The sequence below is a fragment of the Heliangelus exortis genome, chromosome 3, assembly GCF_036169615.1.
Source record: "Heliangelus exortis chromosome 3, bHelExo1.hap1, whole genome shotgun sequence".
In the NCBI taxonomy this organism is placed as follows: Eukaryota; Metazoa; Chordata; class Aves; order Apodiformes; family Trochilidae; genus Heliangelus; species Heliangelus exortis.
In genome coordinates, this window is record NC_092424.1 from 70160827 (window position 1) to 70182778 (window position 21952).

The following is a 21952-nucleotide window of genomic DNA, read 5'->3' on the forward strand; positions in this document are numbered from 1 at the left end:
AGATGCTGTTGTAGATGCTCTTGACAGCAACACATTGAGGAATCTTTGCAAAATACCTTCAGTCTGTGTCCAGAAAAGTGCTCTAATCTCACTTTAAACCCAAGATTTCTCCCCTGGAAAGCCAGTTGATGATGAAAATCAAAAATTTCCCATTCCCTTTTTCTTTTTCCTGGGACCTATGGCAAAAGCATGGAAACTGCTTCCTCTTCATCTGCTTGGGATGATGCAAGAATTTTATTATTTCAAATCCTAAGTCAAGTCTGCTGGCTTCTTCTTGCTCCTGAGGGTAATTTTGTACAAAGTTGGAGCTGAAACAAGTCAAATGAAGGGGTGGAGTTGTCTAGTTGTCATCAATACCCTCAGGCCATTAACCTGATGCATGGACTCTCTGAAATATGGGAGGTTAAAAGCAGAGCATGTTTGAACAGAGATACAGAGTATTTTTTTGGGGGGGGGAGGATGGGTGTGGGCAAAAGGGGACATTTTACAAATAAGAAATATTTTTGAAATCTTTTGCTTTTGAGGAAATGCAAGCAGTCTTCCATGCAGTTTTCCAGAGGCCTTCAAGCCTCTGGTAAGCAGTATGAGTATCAGCATGAGGAAAGAGCTCCAGCACAGGAAGGTGCAGAGAACATAGGAAGTATAAGACTGTGACTGGAGAGGTGGATATGGCTTAGTTGTGACACCAGGTGAAGTTCAGCCATGGTGATCATATTTGCAAAGACTGCAGCTGAGAAGAGACCCAGACTGGAGCTGGTCCAGACTATTCCCAGCCTTTGCAACACATGCAGTTTTGAAACTGAACGACCCATGGTTTAGACTGAACTGAACACGTGTCTAAACTTCTTCAAAATTTGGGGGGAGATGTTGCTTTTGACCTCACTCTGTAGCTTGGATACATTTGCTTAGTCACTGGCCACATAAAGGTTACTCTCAGTGCCAGAAAAAGATCTACCTTTATTTCTCGCTCAGGTTAGCTTACTGTTGCCTCCCCAGGTTTTTTTTGCTTTTATATCTATATCCTGCTGCTAAATGTGGGTAAAATACATGGCTAGTCCTTTACTCTCGTTCCTTTCAGCTTGTTGATTGCAGGATTCAGTCATATGCATAGTGAGATGTAATTGAAGGTTGGTGGCTTTGCCCAGCTGGCTTAGACCTCACCTCTAAGCCTGTACTCAAAAAGAACTACCTATTCTGAGCTGTGTGGGAAGCTCTCCAGGGCCCAGAATGTGAGAAGTAATAAATTCTTGTAGAAATGTTTCTGTGATGCCATGGAATCCAGCCAAGAGACATGATGAAAGTGAAAATGGTTTTCTAGGACATCCAGTTTAATTTGATTTTTGTCGTGCCCATAGAACTCCTCAGCAAATGCCTGTGCTTTTCCATGTGTGATTGTGTCTTGTGTCCTTTTGTGATTTGGTTACCCTGGCAATCCAGCTAATTTTCCAGAAAAGTCAGCTTGGTCAAAGTTCATTGACTTGTTACATTAATGGCCTGCTTGCTCCTTCAGTAGACTTCAGCATCCACTCACTGCAAGTTCTTTCATGGGCTTCGACCCTTATGAGAAGAAATATGCAGAGAGGGTTATGCCCTAGCATGCTTGATTGGAGCTGATGTTTTTTTTTCCTTGTTTCTTTTTAACTCTGCCTGGGACTGATCATTCTTGTTTCTTGAAACACTGGGGCAGTTTTTCCTACGTGTTCCCAGATTTCTGTTCCATCAGGTTCACTGTAGGAGTGAAGCTTTCCGGTAAAAGTCTCTTCCTACACTTGTCCCTTTGACAAGTTTGTACAACTGTTTGACTTGAAAAAGTCTCAACTTCATTTCTGCCTCTAGGCAAGCCACAGCAGGACCAATGTGTAATAAGTTCATCTATACTTCACACTTGAATTTAGCATTTTTTAGAGATTGAGGATTAAGAGATAAAGCCTAAAACATACTTAAATGTGCCAGAATGCTGAGCATTTAAGTGCCTGGGTCATTGAACACCATGTGAGGTGCTTGAACTCTGCTCGGGGAGAGTCACATGCCTCAAAAGAGCAGGGATCCTTCTGCCAAGGAGCTGGTTGCACCAGCCAGAAAAGTATATGAGCCTGGAAGGGGAAGACCTGCGGGGAATCCCATGCAGTCAAGAGCTGCTCACGTTTAAAAAATAATCTTAAAAATAAAAAAAACCCAAAACAAAATGTGAAATGTTAACCAGAGGTTGACCCACCTTCTTTGGTATCTTTCACATTTCTTTGCCAATGTTTTGGAGAGGATACAGCCTGCACGTTCTCTTCAGGATACTGGCAGTGGAGATGATTGCTGCAAGCTGAACCACCTGGGAGGAGTGGAGAGACAGTGATGATGAAGGGGTGGCAGAACAGGACTGGGGAGCTTCCTAAAGCTCTTACCGCAGCAAGCCTAAGCAAGGGCCATTTCTTTTTATAGAGGCAGTCACAGGGTTTTCTTTGAGGAGTCCACCATGGGCCAAATCCTACGAGTACTTTGGATCTCAGAGCACTGGGGTTTCAAAAAGGCTTTTTTTCAAAAGCTTGAAAGGCACTGACTTAGACTATTGGGTCACAAATGAGGCTGTATAAACACCAAATTTGTTCCAGGTATCATGATTTTTTGAGAGCAAAGTCAGGATCCCAGTAGATGAAGAAGACGCCATGACACTGATGAGATTTACTCAGTGAGATACAGAGAGCATCTTGTCATCACAACTTGAAGTTGGATAACTCACAGTTGGATGAATGTCCCTTTTTGACAAGGCCACTTGTATGTGCAATGAGCATCACAGAATTGTTATCCTAGGTATGGATGGCACTACTCACCAGCTGCAGTTGACAAAAAAATCCCCACATGCTGGACCAGCAATGACTCCCCCAAAGACCTTCTGGAGCATGTAGTGGAGAAGGCCTCCAAGCACCAAGCCAACATGGTGCCAACATAAGTTTAAAAGAGTAGGCTGGAGACAGTGACCCACATAGGGTTATGCCTGCCTTAGAAGTTGTGAGGTAGCCCTGCAGTAGCCCTGGGCTTACCCACTTCCAGGGGCTCCTGCTTCACTGAGGATCATGTATGAAAATGGCCTGAAGTTGTGCCAGAAGTTGAAATTGGATATTGGGGAAAATGAAAAATCTTTGCCAAAAGCATTGCCAGGCATTGCAACCGGCTGCCCAGTGAGGTGGTCAAGTCACAGTCCCTGGAGGTATTTACAAGACATGTAGGGACGTGGTTTAGTGATAGCCTTGGCAATGCTAGGTGTTAAAGGCTGGACCTGATGATCTTAAAGGTCTTTTCCAACCAAAATGCTTCTATGGTTCTATGCCTGGTAGCCCACACCAAGGAGTTCTCTGTGGTGGTGCAGCTGGAGGATTCTGCTGGAGACACTGCAAGGCAGAATCAGGGGGGGAAGGCTGGGGTAGAATCAAGTGCTGTGAAATACCATAGTTACCTGACCATAATATTGCCCCAGAAGCCTTTGCTTCCCAAAACCAAAATTGTTGTGCATTAAAAACATAAAACTTCTGTGTCCTGGTGAGGGTCTCAGTCCTGCATGAGGCTCTGCTGCACGCCTGCCCCACACAGCAGCCCCTCCACAGCCCCATGCGGCCTCTCTGCACCCCTCTTTTTGTGATGGCCCTGCCTGACAGGTGATGCAGGGCACCCCCAAGTTTTATTCCACGCCAGGAGCGAGAATATTTGGATTCTCCATTTTTTTTTAATTTATTTTTTAGTTTATTTCATTTTCCCATCTCCTTCTGAACGGACTCTCTGCCCAGGCTAGCAGAGTGTATTTATTTTACTCTGTTCTTTGAAAGCGGGTGTTTTTTACTCACTTATTTTTAGAGTTCCCCGTGGGGAGGAAGCTATCGTCAGACGCAGCGGCTCCCGTCCCCTGGACAGCGGCGGGGGCCAGGCCCGTGTGGCACGGTGCGGCTCTGCCATCTTGTGGGGCTTCGGCTGCCTTGCAGGCCGCATCGCGCCGGGCTTCACAGCTCCCAGGCGAACGCTTGGACAGCGGGTTGGGGTGGTTTTTGTTTGTTTCACACACACACACACACACACCCGCCTCTGCCCGTAATTTTTCCAAAGCGGTTTTGAAAATTGAAAGATATTTTAAAATTAGGCGGGGTAGGAAGGCTGAGGCGCTGTCCTTGGTCACGCGGTGTTTCGTGCTCAGGGAAATGGCTGCCCACGGAGCAAGGGGACGGGTTCTCAGAGCCCTGGTAGCTGCACGCTTTGTGGGTGTCTCCTGAGGTGTCTCCTCCTCTTATCCCAAGGACAGGTGTCCAATACACCTTTGCCAATCTAGAACTTTATAGCCCCATCTTGCTCGGTTTTTTACTGTCCGAGAGGCCAGAGTGTGCATGCCCTGGAGAGGACAAGTCCGGGAGAGAGCACAGGGAATGCATTTCAATTTGAAGCATTACTGGAGCACACAAATAATAAGGGTGTTTTTACGTGAAATTGCCTACTTGGTATTGTTGCAAAACCCAGCTGAAGAGCATTGCTGTGGGAAAGGGTAAGAGAAAAAAAAAAAACAAACTCTTTCCCCTGTGGCAAGAGGAGTGATCCTAACACATGGTGGAGCTCCACATATGGATGATGTGCCCTAAGATACACCTACAAAACTTGATTAGGGACCAGTTTGCTCTTCGCAGAGACAGCCTTCCATGCTAATTTACCACTTATCCTGTCTTATCCTGTTCTCCATCTTGCCTAGATGATGGAACTGTGGTGCCTCAAGTCACTTAAAGTACAGAATTGAACTCATCTGTTGCCACTGATTGTAAAAGCAGAAAAGTTAGGGGACAGGGAGGCACAAATCCTGGTGGCATTGCCTGGCCTCTCCATCGGGAGCATTTCAGCCCAAGTGAGATGGTAAAATCTCTCCAGGAGCCATAGCCCTCTAGGGTTTTGTGCATCCCTCTTGTATGACTGTGAAGTATGAAGTGAAGGTGATGGAAAGGCAGAAGTTTATGTCTGGAGAAAGAGCCTCTGCTGTAATTTTCTTCTCCCTGCTTTTAGCGTCTGTTTACCCTGTTAAAAGCAAGAAAAGAATACACTCATCTTACTGTTTAAAAGACAGGATGTACTGAACCCCAGCTCATCCTTTGCAGGAATTTACCCAAGGTACCCAAGTACATTGAAGGATTTAGACACAAGGACTGGGGATTTTGCAGGTCATTTCTCACTTGAGATATAGGCCAGAGCATGTGGCATCAACAGTTCCAGTGACTTTAGCTCCAAATGGGCTGGTCAAGGTGTTTTCGTCCCAGAAATCTTTTCTGTTTTCTTCCTAGCTGTAGCAGTTGATCAGAGAAGCAGGAGGGTTTCGAGGTGGTTGTGCTCTCCTTGCAAACCTTCTCCTTCTTGCACACCAAGTCACTTGTGACACCCAGCCTCTGATTTCTCATTGCTTGCTCAGTTTGGAAAACTTCAGGTTAACTAAACCCTGGGGCAAGCAGAGGACGACTGCAGGACTGCCTGGATGCTGAAAGTGCTAAATGTGGTGGTGGGTGTTTGAACAGGAGGCAGCTGGCTTGTGAGCCTTTGTGTCTCACAGAAGGAAGAGCTGAGATGGAGGAGTAGGGATGGGGGAAGAGGAATGAAGGGTGCCCAAACAGCGCTGGCAGGCAAAGGGTTGGAAGGTGAGTCTCCATTTGGTGAGTGGGCACTGGTTCTCAGGCTGAACAGGAAAAGGCAATCTGGCAAGGACAAGGGCAATTTTGTCATGTTACAGGGGACCTCTGGAAAGACTGTGAAATGAGAATAATCAGTTAACAAGCTGCTGTGTCTTCAGGAAAGCCATCGCAGAGGTACTGGTGTAATGAGCACATCTGATGCACAGAGGCTGTTTAACCTTCAGCCTTGTGCCTTATAAAGCTCCTCTGGGGCACTGGGTAAGGCTGTTAATTATTAGGGTCAACCTTAGCAGACAGAAGTGTCCTCAAGTATGAGTTGCTGTAATACACTCAGATAATGTCTCCATTATGTCAATAACTAATTTCTTAAATTGTTCAAGAATTGACAGATTGGCATTCATTAACCAAGTTCTAACTCATGGCTCTCTGATAGCTGCCACAGGGCCACAAGGACTGCAAAAATCACTGATAGGCCCTTGAGTGTACACATATATATATATATGTATCTACATGCTACTGTAATAGCTTGGTGTTAGCCATTAGTAATATAAATAACAAATGCATATAAAAAGCCTAATTAGACAACGACAGACATTGTTTTGAGCAGATATCTTGATACTAGGGCACTGTCTTCAGCTGAGGGGAAGTAAGTCTGCTTTTAAAGAACAGTGTATTGAGAAATTGTAAATGACCAGAATAAAAAGCAGACCAAAATACCAATTATACTTACCATCAATAGTGCATAACAATTTTTTTCTGAAAAAAAAAAAAAAAAATCCACACAGCAACTATTTCATAGATTTTATAGGATGTGACTTGCTCTGTAAGACAAATCTCATTGCTCCTATTAATACAGGCCATAGAATTTTTTTGCACTTAAACATTTTTTTCCAAGTGCAGCCCATGAAGAAGTATTTGGAAACGGCAATATAGGTAGGTAGGAAATCCCACTGATTCACAAAGTGGTTTTATTGTTTAGTCTCAAAGCCAAGCATGACTGGAAAAGCACCTGTCCTAAGCAGAGCTGCTGTAAAGGGGTGCAGCACTGAAGGTTTTGGTGCCCAAGCTGGCATACCAGCTGCATCCAGCTTGTGGAGGAGAAAGGAAATGGCTGTGTTAAGTGTAAGTAGGTGACACAGTAAGTAAGTGTAAGTAAGTGACACACAGCATGGTGTGTGTCTGAGCTTATCCAAGTTAAATAAAAGGACACCAAAGAGAGACAGGAAAGGGGGGCAAATGAAACAGTGATGGCAATAAATTCTAATAATACTGATGGTCCTTCAGAGGATCTGTGGGGAGTGAGGTGCTGGAGGAACAGCTGCCAGCCTGCTGCCTTCAGAAGGGTGAGAGGCTTTTTTTCCAGGGCCAGTGATGAATCATAGAATCATGGAATGTTATGGGTTGGAAGGGACCTCGGGAGACCATAGAGTCCAACCTTCCGCCAAAGCAGGATCACCTAGGGGCAAGTCACACAGAAATACATCCAGACAAGTCTTGAAAGTTTCTAGAGAAGGAGCTTCCACAACTCTCTGGGCAACTGTTCCAGTGCTCTGTCACCCTTACAGTAAAAGAGTTTTTCCTCACGTTGAGGAGGAACTTCCTGTGTTCCAATTCGTGTCTTTTGTCCCTCATCCTATCACAGGGCACCACTGAAAAGAGACTGTCCCCTTCTTCTTGACACCCACCCTTTAGATAGTTATAAACATTAATAAGATTCCCCTCTCTGCCTTCTCCAGACTAAACAGCCCCTTTTGAACACAAAAGATATCAAACCCTCCTCCAGCCTAGATGAAGGGACTGTGGAGGGGGGTTGTGGAAAGGAAGGAAGAGCAACCTCTTCACAAGAGCCATCACTGAAAGCTGCAGGTCCCCCATGGAGGTGGGGGGGTGGCATTTCAGGGGCTTGTCCAAGCTGCTGGAGAGGTGATGAGGGTGAAGCCCTGAGCATCAAGACATCCCACAGCTCTGGGCTTTCAACTGCACCTCTGTCTGTCCTGCCCCAAAGGGAAGGGACAGTTTCATCTGCCCCATCACAGGCTGTTTGGAGGGCGAGGCAATGCATTCAGAGAGAGTAGTCCTGTTGATACCAACACAGGGAGAGGGTTGGGGGAGACAACATGGGTGAGCGCACCCAGTCAGAGGGAGGTGAATAGGGCAGCAGCCCTCATCTTGTCAGGTCATGCCCTGGGAGAGCCAGCAAAGCCAGGGTGGGGATGGACACTGCCTCCCCCACCTGGAACAACACCTGAATTTTTTGTTGTTCCCCACAGACGTCACTTATTAGGCCAAGGACTATCACCTTTCCCCACAACCCTCATCTCAACTGTGTCCTTTGACTGCCAGGGCAACAGCATCACTGCTGAACCTCTGAGCAGGGGGTGAGAGGAGAGAGGGAGAGGCTCTGAGAGGAGAGCAAGCCCAGGTGCACCCCGTGCTGGAGCCATCTTCCCACTGAAACTGTCCCGGCGGCTGTGACTGAAATTTAATTTGCCTGGTGTGTTCAGTGGAGGTTTTAATCAGCATTTCCTACAATCTACTTGGCAAAGAGGCTCAACTGGCAGCTGCCTGACTGAATGGGCTTTGCACCCAGTCTAACCTTCTCCATTCGCAATTTCCAGTGCTGGAAAACCTTGCTGTCTCACTCTCAGAAGTTTCTATAGCAATCACGGCTGTCCTAGCAAAGAGCTGAAAATGGCAGCTCATTCAGATTGTAATTTTGCTGGACAGTAATTGCTCCTCTCTCCATTGGCCTCTGAAATGGTACTTTTGGGGAGGTATCAACCACAACTGGAGGAGACTGGTCCTCTGCCTGTGTTTTCAACAAACTTTGTCCCCCTCACCCCAACTAACTTTGTTAGCTGTCTGCAGTTTATTTGAACCTCGACTAAGAGGAAAGCGTTGTTGGGCACATCGTACCTCAGCTACAGGGAAGACCTGATGGGAGTGATGCTCTTAACATGCCTGCAGGAAAAAAAAACCCCTCACCCAATACATCATGTTGTGACCTGAACATTATCCATCATTGTAGGTAGAAAAAGTTACACAAGTGTGTTTGGCTTTTCTAATTGTAAAAGACCAGAGGATACAAAGAAAGCTTTCACCTCATGTCATTGAGCTTACTTTTCTTGGTTCAGTTAACTTCAGCTTAAACAATCACTTGATCTTTTGTTCTGTGCTTCATCTTTCAGCCACTGTGATCACTCTTAATTACCGTGACACTCAAGAGCAGCACACTAAAAATATATGGAGTAACAGAACGAAAGGTCTTGCTTCTTGCAAGAGGAGGATGTGATAGCATCAAACCCCAGTTTTTGTAAGAACTGATCAACTATTTCTCAAACTCTTCTAATAATCTTTCCCTATACTTTCATGGCCATTGTTGCCTGCTGGAAAAATTAGCTTAAAGCTGAGTAAGGGGAACTGTGGATAAGTGTTTGCAATTTGGCTTTGGACTGACACAGTGTGCTTGCACTAAAAGAATTTGAAGTCTTTGCACTGGCAGCAGTACTTGAATCTGGGAATATAGGATTCGCATTGGAAAAGAGTGGATTTTTATAACAATTTAAATGAACAATTTCAGCTAGAGAGTGGATTAACAGAGCCAACTAAACCCTTCACCCTGACAAAGAACTGGCGGGGGACTATAGAAACTCATCCAAAATTTCACCAACATGAATGCAGAGTAATAGGTCAGCGAGAAGCATTTCTGTATTTTAATGGTGCTCTTAGAATTCAATTGAATTTAAAACAAAAGTTGTTTTACAAATATGTGGAGAATGCAGAAGGCTGGAGAGGGAGCAAGCGGCCTGCATCCCTCCATCTGCTCCATCCTCCCTCTACTCTTGTGCAAGGAACTGCCACTGCAAGTCCTGCTTCTCAGCAGACAGAAAGGCAAAGGCAGGCAGCTCTCCAGCCCATGGGTCAGAAACATTTTCCACCCTGTGGGGGGGACATGGATGCACCCCCAGACCCCACACTCCCTACTTCATATGTCCCAGAGCTCTCCAGGCCCAGAGCAAAGCAGCAGCAAATTCTAAGCCCAGGGGTCTGATGGGCTGACAGCAAAAACAGATTTTGAACAGTAAGAATCCTAAACTAAAAAAAAAAACCCAAAAAAAAACCCAAAAACCCCTTTACTGGGGTTTGCACTCAGATGGAGAGTTCCACCCTCATGTTGATGGATACATGAGTCAGAGACGTGGAAAAAAGATTCCAAACCCCAAAATTGGGGCTACTGTCAGCATTGACCAAGAAGGACAAACCTAATCTGCCTCTGGATGTGGAAGGATGTTTCTGACAAGCCCTGGATACACCTACCAAAAGCTGAACCGTGTGTAGGGCAATGATCTGTGGTGCTACAGCTCATCCAGGCAACCAAAACTGATGGTACGGCTCATCCAAGGGCTGCCCCCTGAAGAGAGAGATAAAAAATACTGTCTCATGAAGTAATTAACACCAGGCCTATCTATTCAGAACACCATACCTAAAATTAGCATGGATAGCAAGTAAAATCTTTACGAAATCTGATTTATTAATTTTTCTTTATTACAACATTAATTCTTCTTAAATAAGAAAGATTTAACATTAATTTTGTTATATATTAGGCTCAAAATTAAGTTGTTTGTTGTTTTTTTTTAAATTCTCAGTACAAGGAAAATCCCACCAGAATTTACAAAGCCACTGTAGGTTACAAGTACAGGAGCTAAGGCTGTAATGAATCATACAGCAAATGTGTCATTACAGGTATAAGAAAAGCTGCATGAATTGGTTAGAGTTTAATAACAAACCTTTTTTTCCTTTCTTTCAAATAGATGCGTTATACAAAAAGAAACAAGTCACTAGAAAGAGGCACGTGGTGTTTAGTTGACAGCATTAGTTCTGCAACCCAAACAAGGAAACAAATCCGCTTTGAGTAGCTAAATTATTTTTTGTACTATTTACATACTTCACTGAAGTGTCTTCATCCCAGAGCCTCAGCAACCATCTTAGAATATTAATGAGTGAAGCCTGGCAGCAAATAAGTAAGTAACATCGTTCCCATTTTAGCACCAGGGAAACTGAGGCAGCAGAATTATTCAGATTCAGGTAGCTGCAGAAAGAAAATTCCTGGCTCTTGATCCTCTTAGACAGGTCCTGATGGAGAGACCTTGTCTTCCTCTTTGTTAGATGGCTGGTGAATGAGATGAGCACTGTTTGAAACCTGGTAAATTTTTTTCATGTTTAAATTGCTGCAAAATCATCAACATCTATCCAACTATGGTGTCACTACAATCACCTTGACTGAAAAAATTACATTAATAGTTTTCTTTCTGTAGCAAGAGCTACATCTTCAGTCCCTGTGAAGATACTTTGAAGCCTGTCTTGTTATATCCAAAATACTGCAATTGTTCCCTTGATTTGTGCAAAGGTAAATACAGAAATCCAGCAGCTTTGAAAGACAGGACTGCATTATTTATAAAAAATATAAGAGCTACCGCACAAGAATGTGAAATGAAAATACAGATTTAAAGATAAAATGTCTGTATGGATAGATACCTATGCGCACAGAAGTTGTAATCTAAATTTCTGGGCATTGGGAACATTCCCCTTCATCAAAGCAAGTACTTGAAACAAGTTAGCTGAGAGATTCTCAGCCAGGTCTTGGCCTTTATAAGCCAACATGAAATGTTTCAGGTGGTCCATAATCGCACTCATTTTAGTTTGCAACACCAAAATATCACACCACATCAATAGGGTAACCCTAAAAGGCCTTTTAAAAATAACTCAGCAATAATTTTTTCTGAATGGCTAAAAGGGAAACAAACCAGATCTGATCTGTTGCAGATCTGAGATGAGATGAGTTTGCAAGATTAAAAAAACCTAAAAAGACAATACTTGAACTTGGGATAGAAACATCCAGCATAAATCCAGCAATTTTAAGGCCATTAAGGAGTGTGCGTAATTTATTCACAGCCTTCTCACTGCTTATATTTTGGCACTAAAATATCTTAAAGTAGGAATAAAAAGTCATTGAGGAGCAGAGCAGGCACCAGGGGATGGGACTGATGGGAGTATAGGAGACCCAGGGCCATCACAGGACATCCAGTCATGTCCATCATGCCCCAGTGACAGATTCTGGTCAGTGCCAGTTGCCTGAAAGTTGGCCTCAGAAAAAGCCCCTCCAAATTCCCTATTGGAAAGAGACTTGGTGTGTGATTAGGAGCATTCTAAAACAAGTATCCAGGACCTCACTTTCTTCAAGGAAGAGGATGGACACAAATGCTTCTCCTGTCATTACTGTGGGATGGCTGATACAGTGGCCAAACTCTCCTTGTGGTCCTGACCTAAAAGTGTCAGTCCACAGTGTGCAGTGCAATCACAAACACTGCATGCTGATTTAAGCAGCTTTTTCTTGCTTAGATCCTCTTTCAGCCCCCAAACCTATCCGGAATTTTCCCCATGTCTTCTCCTTGATTACTGCCAGTGCTTCCAATGATTCCCAACACACAGCTGGAAGCAGTACTAGGTCTGGAAGCTTCTGGAAACTCCCTCTGGTTTAACAGAACTCACCAACATCTCAGGATTCCTCACTCCTGCTGTATTTAGGAGCTTCCAGAAACCTGAGTTTGGGATGGGTGCTGTAATTGTGGAAAAGCCTCAAATACCAGTGGGCAAAGCTGCACCAGTTTGGACATGAACAGACCTGCCCAGGGGGCTCCAGGGCTCCTTTGGTTAACTGAGGTCATCAACACCCACTCGGGCTGTGGAGAACAAGCCCCTTCCATGGCCTGAGACAGTCTCTGTGGGAATGCAGAACCTCCCAGAACCTCCTCTCTCACACATCCCAAGCACCTCACCTGTGTTCTGCAAGATTATGTATTTCTCCTGCACCACATGATGGAGAAAAAAGGATATGCAGGCTAAATATATAAACAGGTTTTTTTAAATAATGCAAATAAACACCCAGATGCAAAATGCTTTCAGGATATCTACCAGCACCTCCTGTTTCCCCATAATACATTCTGGTTAAGACAAGGCAGGAGGCATCTGAATGCTACCAGAAAAACAGTCAAGGCTGAAGCTCCAGGACGGTTATGAGCACTGGCCCAGGCTGATGAGTACAGACTGCCACACATAAATACAGAACCACACACCCTTAAATTATATATATATTAGTTTTATCTGTATTTATATACACATATAAATTAAGTATATGTGTCTGTATATATAGATACACATGCATGAATCTCAATAGTCTGCCTGTTGAGAAACTTTATAAAAATCTCTGAAAATACACATCAATTATTTGGATATTCTTAACTGTAAGCAATGTATTCTGATCGGGTTTTTCATAAATATGCAGCAAATTTATGAAGAGTATTAACTTGCACTTACATGTTACAGCGTACCCTGTTTTATCATAGTTTCTTTCCCAACCATGGTTACTTAGATCTTAATCCTCTGCGGTTTCAAGTGTCTTCAAGCTCCTCCTCAAGATTATCAGTTCAAACCACAAGTTTTCAGTGAACCAGACTGAGCAACAATCTGAGTACAATAAAATCTTAGAGCCTGGAAATCAGCAGATGGCTGCACACAGGAAAAAAAAGAAAAAAGAAGAAAAAAAAAAGAGGCCAGAGTACACTACAAAAGAGTTTCAGGATTCTAGCAAGGACCTATACAACATCAGGAGCTTCATAAAGCAAGCATTTTGATTTTTCTGTTGTGCAAACTGCCTGATATGTGAAGGAAGCAGTGCATGAACCACAAAGTGCCCTCCTCATGTGACATTATAAATCTGCTGCTGAACCCTGCATGGGCCATTAACTTTGTCTCTAGACCAATTCTCCAGAAAAGTTCTAATCCTGTTAAACCTCCTTAGCATCAAAGTTAGGCTTTACAGAATATACAGAAAAATAACTGAGTCCTCATGTCTTAAGCACAAAAACCAACCAATGAAAGAAACCATACAAAAAGAAAACATATATCCATCTGATAAAGTGCAATTACTTCAGCTGTGCTAAAAACTTTCCAGTTCCATTGTTTTATTTCTTGGTTATTTTATTCAACTTTTAATTACTGTTAATCAGTTTTTTTGCTTCTATCCCCATCTTGCCAGTACTGTTCAGTTTGCATTTCTGTGAGTCGTGAGACAGTACGCTGAAAGGCAAAGACTTCCTCTTCTCCTGTAAACATGGAGAGTCCTTTGGCAGAATCCTACATTAACACACAAAAACAGCACCACAAAAGTGTGAGAGACATAACTGAACTGAAGCACATCCTATCTAACACCCAAGGCTGGAAGCTTGACAGGCTTGGACAATACAAGACAGCAGCATGGCAAGGAAAAATAGAATTAACCTCCCGAAATGAAAGAAAAACACCTATTTCATCTAGGTAATCCTCTGAAGGAACACAGCAAAGTTATAATTTGGATTTAAAACAACATGGTGACACATTCCTACTTCCACTTCTCTGTTGACTAGTGTATACTGATTTAGACAAATAATTTAAAAATTCATTAACAATAGCTAAGTCAGAGGGAAAAGGAAAAACAGAATAAGCAACATGCAAAATAATACTGACTGTAAGGATTTGTGGGACAGCCCTGTATAGTCTACAAAGAGATAGAGCAGACCATCTTTTATTTCTGTATTTTAAAGGTAGGAGCTTAAATAAGTATTTTTATATTTCACTGAACAGATATAATGATTAATAATCAAAATGACCCTAGAGCTTACCCAAAATATATTTTGACATTTTCTTTGACTACAAATAAACAGCATAACATGCAATTACAACAGCGACAGATACACTGCAGAAAAAGCAGCAAAACACTAGTTAAATGTTTACTTGATTCCTCTTCTTAAAATGCTGCTGTAATTATGAGACTAAAACAAATTCTGTTACAAAAGGGAGATGATGTTAATACCATGTACCTGGCTCAAGTCCAGATCATCCATCAACACCCTGTTGTCCTGTAGCTCACCACTGTCATGTTCCACCAGGAACAAGCTCTGGAGAGGACTGGCTGCAGAACAAATGATGCGCACCTGGGAGAAGGAAAACATCCAACAGTATCAGCACTTGGGCTTTACAGAAAAGGGATAAAATGCATGTTTTATGAAAATCAAACTTCAAACTACAACTTTGTTTTTCTTCCAGGTATTTTCCCTTTCCCTTATTAGCACTGCTGTTACAGATTTACCTGACACAGTCATTTGGAATATTGCCTTACAGGATTTTTTTCTCAGTAATAACTCTTGTAACTTTTACTCAGAGAACAGCATAACAGTTCTGTTAAATACTCAGAATATCTGCTCTACAGCCAATGAGGTCACAAACAAGTTTACTTTCTAAAAGAACAGCTACAAATTATTAGTTAGCAACACTTTCTTTCCTCCCATGGGTAGATTCCTCTCAGTAGGCAGGTGTACTGCACACGTATCTCCACCTAAGGACTCTTTAAATTCCAAATTTCCCAAAAGGCTGAGTTGAGCATTCTTGCTTTCACTTGTGCTACTCAAGTGCACATCATTTGCTAGTAACAGTAATTATGCTGTTTTCATGTCTGCTGGAAGGAGACAGAATGTACAGGGAGACTTCAGGACGTGGTTTAGTTGGTATGGTGATGTTTGGCTGATGGTTGGACTTGATCTTAGAGGGTTTTTTTTCCACCTTAATGATTCTATGAGATACAGAATTTCTGGGGGTCTGTGATGAAGACAGAAATATCATCACAGGAGGAGATGCCTGTTCAGAGCTCACAAGCAAAATGTTTCCACTGTGGGCAGGCCTCCACCAATATGCTCTCTCAGGTAGTTTTTCCAAACAGCTACTTGTGTTGCTACATGGGAGTGTAGCACTTGTGTTTTCTCTATGGGAAAAGTAATAGAAAGTGGCTGTTTGCTTGCAATTCTTAATGACAGCACATAGAGCAGGTCACTTCCACCCCCTATTTCTAACACACTGTTATTAGTTTATAAATATTAGCATATTCTCTTATACTGTCCCTTTCCAAAGCACAAAAATACGTCTTACTTATATAAGACTACAAATATGCTTAGTTCAGTACCTTACTGAATCAGGGCCTTTCTGATATCTTTCCAGGACGTTCTTTAAAAAAAACACAACCTCAATCGATATTTCCTGATTGCATAAATTTTATCTAAGTGTATGCATACATCATTACACATAGGAAAGGGGTCTGTATCTTGTACTACTTTTTAAAAATAATCTTTAACATGAACTTTTGTTTTAGCAGTGTTGATTTTGCTTCCATGATTGAAACCTCCATGGATCCAGCATTTATCATTACTATTCCATTAGCCATTCTGCAACCTAATGCAAAGCCTACAATGACTACTTCCTTTCAACTTAATACTGTAACTATACTATAACTTCTCAGTACTCTGTTCAGGAATGCACCAATTCCCAACTGACTGCCCATACAGATTTAAAATTTACAAAATTTCAATTTACTCCAGCGCAGCTGGCAACACAATCTTTCATTATTAAAATGACAGCATGGGTTCTGTGGTTTTCCTTGGTTAGGAATAGAGTAATATCTCTATTCAAGACAGCCAGATAAGCTCAGGCTTAGATTTATGGCTATGTTTCAGAAATTAAAAACAAAATAAAAATATCTGCTTATTTTCCTTTAGTGCAATGGGGCCTTTTTTGCAAAGTTTGAATGCTGTTTCCTTGCAGTGCTAGTTCATTCTGCTTATTATTCCAAGTTATTAATACAGAAAGCTTTACTTTAAACCAATTGTAAGAGTCAGGTTTTAGGGCTCCCAATATTATTCCTGTACATAAAGGAAAGGCTTGGTTCTCACCTTATGCTCATAAAAGGTGTCAATAAGAGTAATGAAACGACGAGCTTGTGTCCTTTTTGCCATTGTAAGAAGTGGTATGTCACGAACAAAGACTGTATCAAAATGCTTTGATACTTCCAAGTAGTCACTGGCCCCAAGAGGCTGAAACAACACAATTAAATTAAAAAAAATGATAGAATGATAAATAAACATTGTATCTTGAAATACTACAATTACCGAAGTGATGTTCTGATCATATTCTTATTTTTCTTGCTTCGTATCTTATTACATGAATGCTACTTTGCCCTTACTGACATAGATATACATGGGTGCTGATTCACACTGCTGGCTTTACCTGAACAGTGTTCAATAGTTAAAAATGTGGCTCTTCTGCATCCTGACAATGTTATGATCTCTCTGAAAACCACAAACAAAATGGTCACTATAAACCAGAACCCGTAGGAGAAAAGAAAAAACATGGTTCAGCTATGAAGTCGACATAGAGCACAAATAATTTGAAGAGCTATCAGGATGCTTTCCAGCAGCAAATTCAAATGCAAATGCATAGGTTAGTTACTAAATCATAAATAGACCTGCATTTAATTCACCCAGGACTAACCCAACAAATAAAAATCTGAATAAAAATCTTATGTTCTAAATACTGAAAGCAACGGGAAACAGACAAAAATACAATTCTGTAACATTTCCTTTGTTCATGGTTTCACCTGCAATGATGAAATAAAAATCTGTATTAAGAACCTTTTTGTTGCTATTTGTCTATCTAAACCATCAATAGAAGATATGCACAAATCGTAGTAGCTCGTTCAAGTAGTCATTCAAATACAGTAATTTAAAATTACTTTTTCATCATACGGAAGGTAATTTTTTCTGCAGACCTACACTATCAGTACCATAGGCAGTACTTTATCTTGAGCTGTTAAGTCATCATATCTAGGAGAAAAACTTCATACCCCTGAAACTTGTCCCATTAGATCTACTTATATGAGTACTTCAGCATCTTGGATGCAAGCACTTCACAGAGCAAGTTCAGCAGCATTTTGCATAATGTCACAGCTCCCTTCCCAGCTAATGAAATGTGCTGCACCAACAATATAACATGGTCATAAAGCACTACAATATTGCTAGGATCTTAAAAATAGGAAATAAAAAAAAAAATTTCTCTAACTGAAATAGCTGGACAAATTTGCTGTAGGCTAAGTCTAACTGCTTAACTAGAACCCTTCTGCAAGAAATTGTTTTGAGCAATTATTAATGGCTTTTCATGGCCACGACTTTCAGTTTTATGTAGATGCAAGACTGAAAAACCCATAGAAATAGTCTATACAAGAATACAGATGATATGCCCTGATGGTATTCCAAAAGCTCTTCTGAAAATTAATGGAAATAAGCTAGAGCTTCTTACCAGCTAAACCTCCAGGCAGGTATTAAAGTCTCTGACTCTAAGCCAGTTCCTCCATTTGCAGTCTGATGAATCGTCCTGCTTTCCCTTTCACAACCACACAACTTCTCTGTGGCAGTTATGGAAAAGAACTACTACACAAAACTTTCAAGTGTTTTTAGCAGTGTTTAAGAGCTGTATATCCTCTCCTCGAAGTCATGTATATTGTTTATTTTCTCCCTCCTTTTCAGTTCCTCAGCCACTATTACAGACTTCAGAAACCCAGAAACTAATCATCGTGATGGCCACCAGCAACAGCTTTATGCATCCTCTCTGAAAAACAATCTCATCTGGACAAAGAGTAGCTGAACTTGAAATGTTTTGATGTAATAAAAGATGAAAAGATTAAAGAAAGTGAAAGGAACTCTGCATGCCTCACCATCAGACACAAGTAACAGCCAGCTGGACAAGTCTTATCAAGTGCAAAAGAGAACAATGGAAGCACTAAAGGCAACACATACTAGGATGCTGCTGGAGACCCCTTTAGAATGCTTTAGGTAATGGTAATTACCATGGCCACTGGTCATCACATTGGAAAAGTCATGGCAGTCTGGTGAAGTTCCTGCTGACTGGAAAAGGGGAAACACAACCCCCAGTTTAAAAAAAGAAAAAAAAAGAAGACCCAGAGAATCATAGGCCAGTGTGTGTCACCTCTGTGCCTGGCAAGATCCTGGAGCAGATCCTCCTGCAGGCTCTGCTAAGGCAAGCAGATAACAAAGGGGTGATTGGTGACACCCAACACAGCTTCACTAAGGGCAAGCCCTGCCTGGCTGATTTGGTGGCCTTTTATGATGGGGTCATGTAATGCCTCAGTGGACAAAGGCAGAGCAACAGATGCCATCTGCATGGACCTGTGCACAGCATTCCACACTGTCCTGTGTGACATTCTGAGCTCTGAACTGGAATGATATGGATCTGAGGGATGGACCCCTCATTGGAAAAGGAACTGGCTGGATGGTTGCACCCAAAGAGTTGTGATCAATGGCTCAGTGTCCAAATGGAGATGTGTAACAAGTGGTGTTCCTCGAGGGTCAGTACTCACACCAGTGCTGTTTAACATCCTTGTCAGTGACACAGACAGTGGAATCAAATGCACGCTCAGCAAGTTTGCTGATGACACCAAACTGTGTGGGGAAGTCAACACACTGGAGGGAAGGGATCCCATCCAGAGGGACCTTGACAGGCTTGAGAGTGGGCTTGTGCAAATTCCATGAAGTTCAGTAAGGCCAAGGGCAAGGTTCTGCACTTAGGTTGAGGTAATCCCATGCACAAACACAGTCTGCGAGGAGAACAGATTGAGGACAGGCCTGAGGAGAAATACTTGGAGGTGATGGTGGGCCAGAAGCTTAACATGAACTGTCAATGTGCACCTGAAGCCCAGGAAGCCAACTGTGTCCTGGGGTGATTCATCCCTCTACTCTGCTCTTGTGAGACCCCACCTGGAGAACTGTGTCCAGCTTTGGAATGCCCAACATAAGAAGGACATAGAGCTCCTGGAACGTGCCCAGAGGAGAGACACTAAAATGATCAGAGGGCTGGAGCACCTCCCCTGTGAAGCCAGATTAAAGAAGTTGGGGTTGTTCAGCCTGGAGAAAAGGAGGTTCTGAGGTAACTTTATAGCAACCTTCTAATATCTGAAGGGGCCTACAAGAAAGCTGGGGTAGGGCTTTTTGCACTGGTGTGTAGTGAGAGGTCAAGGGGAAATTGTTTAAAACTTATAGAGATTTAGGTTAGACATTAGGAAAAAATTCCTTCCTGTGAGGGTGGAGAGACACTGGAACAGGTTGCCCAGAGATGTTGTGGCTGCCCCCTCCCTGGAAGTGTTCAAGGCCAGGCTGGATGGGGCTTTGAGCAACCTGATCTAGTGGGAAGTGTCACTGCCCATGGCAGGAGGGTTGGAACTGGATGATCTTAAAGGTCCCTTCCAATCCAAACCATTCTATGACTCTGAGACTCTAATATTTATTCCATACTTTGAACTGAAATACTGTTAAGTACAGAGAAGATTAAGTACACCTCTGTGCTGAGTACCTGAAAGAGACAACAGCAGTGATATCATTGCACATGAGAAAGGTAATGATTTATCATGTGTCTCTTTAGGCAAGAAATTAAAAACATCACTACTGTTCAGGTTCATTCTTTTATCATACAAAGAGCCCAAGCACTCTTCTGCCAGAGCACAAACCCTAAGGAAATACTCTGTCTTGACCCCATATGATACACTTTCTCATCCAAACCATATATATGCACATTTTTAACACGAAGTGTCAAATACTAAAAGCTGGTTCCTAAAGTAAATAAATAAAGAATTCAAACTTCTGCAAAATCTGCAATTGAAGCATGCAACTGCTCAACTATACATCTCAGAACTTCCAGACATGAAAATGAAAAATCCAAGGAGCCAGTGGGAGGACAAAAATTAGGCTAATGATGAAATACTTCTTCTGCTTTTTTATATAGACATAAAACCACGCTTCAAAGAGGTTTACGATATGCGTCTCCATCACAGCCAAACAAGAATTCAAACTACTTCAGTAATGCAAAGAGCAGGTGATTGAAAATTTTCTCTAAGCACTAAGTGATAATATTCTGTAAATGCTGGCAGAAACATGCCTTTGGAGACACCAAAATCTTATGACCAGAAAGATCTGAGCCTAGCAGCAATCAATATTTTAATAGAGTAAATTTGTACCTCCCTGCCAAGACTCCAGTCTGGTGAAACACAACTAAAACTCCAAGTGAGCCAGTGTGCTGTTATATGTGGCTCAGCTGGCATCAGCTGGTTTTAACATGGAAAAGTTCTCAAGTCCTCTTGTTTTATAATTCAGAAAGATATAACACTGGAGATGAAAATCCTTGTTCTCAACATGACTTACTCTCATGTTGGACAACTCCTTTAATTTTCTTCTGCCTTTCTCTACTTACTGTAAAAAGAACGAACAACCAGCAAATTTGTAAATGCTCTGGAGACAGTTTAAAGCCCTGTTTGTATTCCTCTACCTTTGGTACTGGCCCAATTTCCATGCTGCCTGCAAGTGTCTCAAAGCTTTTCCAACACCCCAGCTACATTCAAAATGCTCCTAGTGCCAGAGAGCCTGATGCAGGGGCACCCTGGCTTCTCACATCACATTGGCACTGCTCTGTTGCCCTTGCAAAATTGGCACGAGACTGGCTCAAGCACCCACACACCAACTCTGTGCCACACACAAAAGAAAGCAAGAGAAAATGGGCTCAAGCCCAGATTGCACCACTGCTAGAGATCCTGTCTACACAGTCTGTATCCAGAAACTCCACTGAGGAGCCACCACCACCTCCCTCCCCCTGGTAGTAATGCCTACAAGCCCTTTTCTCTCACCTTGCAGCAAGTATTGGCTTAGTCCTGCCTGCCAACAATATAGGCTTGGGACAAGATGACAAGTTTAGTGGCAAATGATCTTAGATACTCACTATGGTACTCTATGTAATCCTCCAGGGCTGAAATTCATTTTAGGAACCTCAACTAGTCACAGAAAGTGTTCGTTTTGGTCAGCAGCACATATGAAGGTATTACTTCCTCTGCCGTTGCTAATGAAGCTCCAAATCCTCCTAATATTGACACATATATATGTAATCCTCTTATTAAAAGTTTAGCCTGATTAATCTGCTACTCTGAACAACTATTCTGAAAATAACAACTTGATTTAGTGTCTGTTTCTGGTACTCTCTGATCTTTTTCTGTCTCATCAATTACCAAAACTCAACTTCCACATAATAACACCCCTGTGAAACAACTGTCATTTACCATTTGTTACCAGCTCTTTCACATGCTGCAATATATACCTGTGTGTGTGTATGTATATATAGAAAAAAGCATTAACAGATCAGAATCTTTCTTCCAATATTACTGCTCTCATGTGGGTATACAAGATGAAACTGTTGTAGGTTTTTGTCATTAACTCTGATGCCAGGAGTCAGTATTTTATAGGCATCGTCCTAATGCAAAACGCATTAGCGCTGACATGGGCTACACCACTGACAAAGTGTTTACTCCACTTTAGCCTGCTTGACTGAGTTCTCACCTT

At 42.3% G+C, this 21952-nt stretch overlaps 1 protein-coding gene across 3 annotated transcripts in view; it reads right to left on the reverse strand.

Moving 5' to 3' along the window:
* Positions 1 to 10152: 10152 nt before the first annotated feature.
* The window catches only part of AFG1L (AFG1 like ATPase), a 70249-nt gene continuing 58449 nt past the window's right edge, over positions 10153 to 21952 (reverse strand). For all 3 annotated transcript variants that reach the window (XM_071741215.1, XM_071741214.1, XM_071741213.1), the window contains 3 exons: positions 16454 to 16594; positions 14555 to 14668; positions 10153 to 13832 (listed from right to left, as the gene is read on the reverse strand). In XM_071741215.1, coding sequence (XP_071597316.1) covers positions 13698 to 13832; positions 14555 to 14668; positions 16454 to 16594 — 390 coding nt within the window. In that variant the 3' untranslated portion in view covers positions 10153 to 13697. The remainder of the gene's footprint in view (positions 13833 to 14554; positions 14669 to 16453; positions 16595 to 21952) is intronic.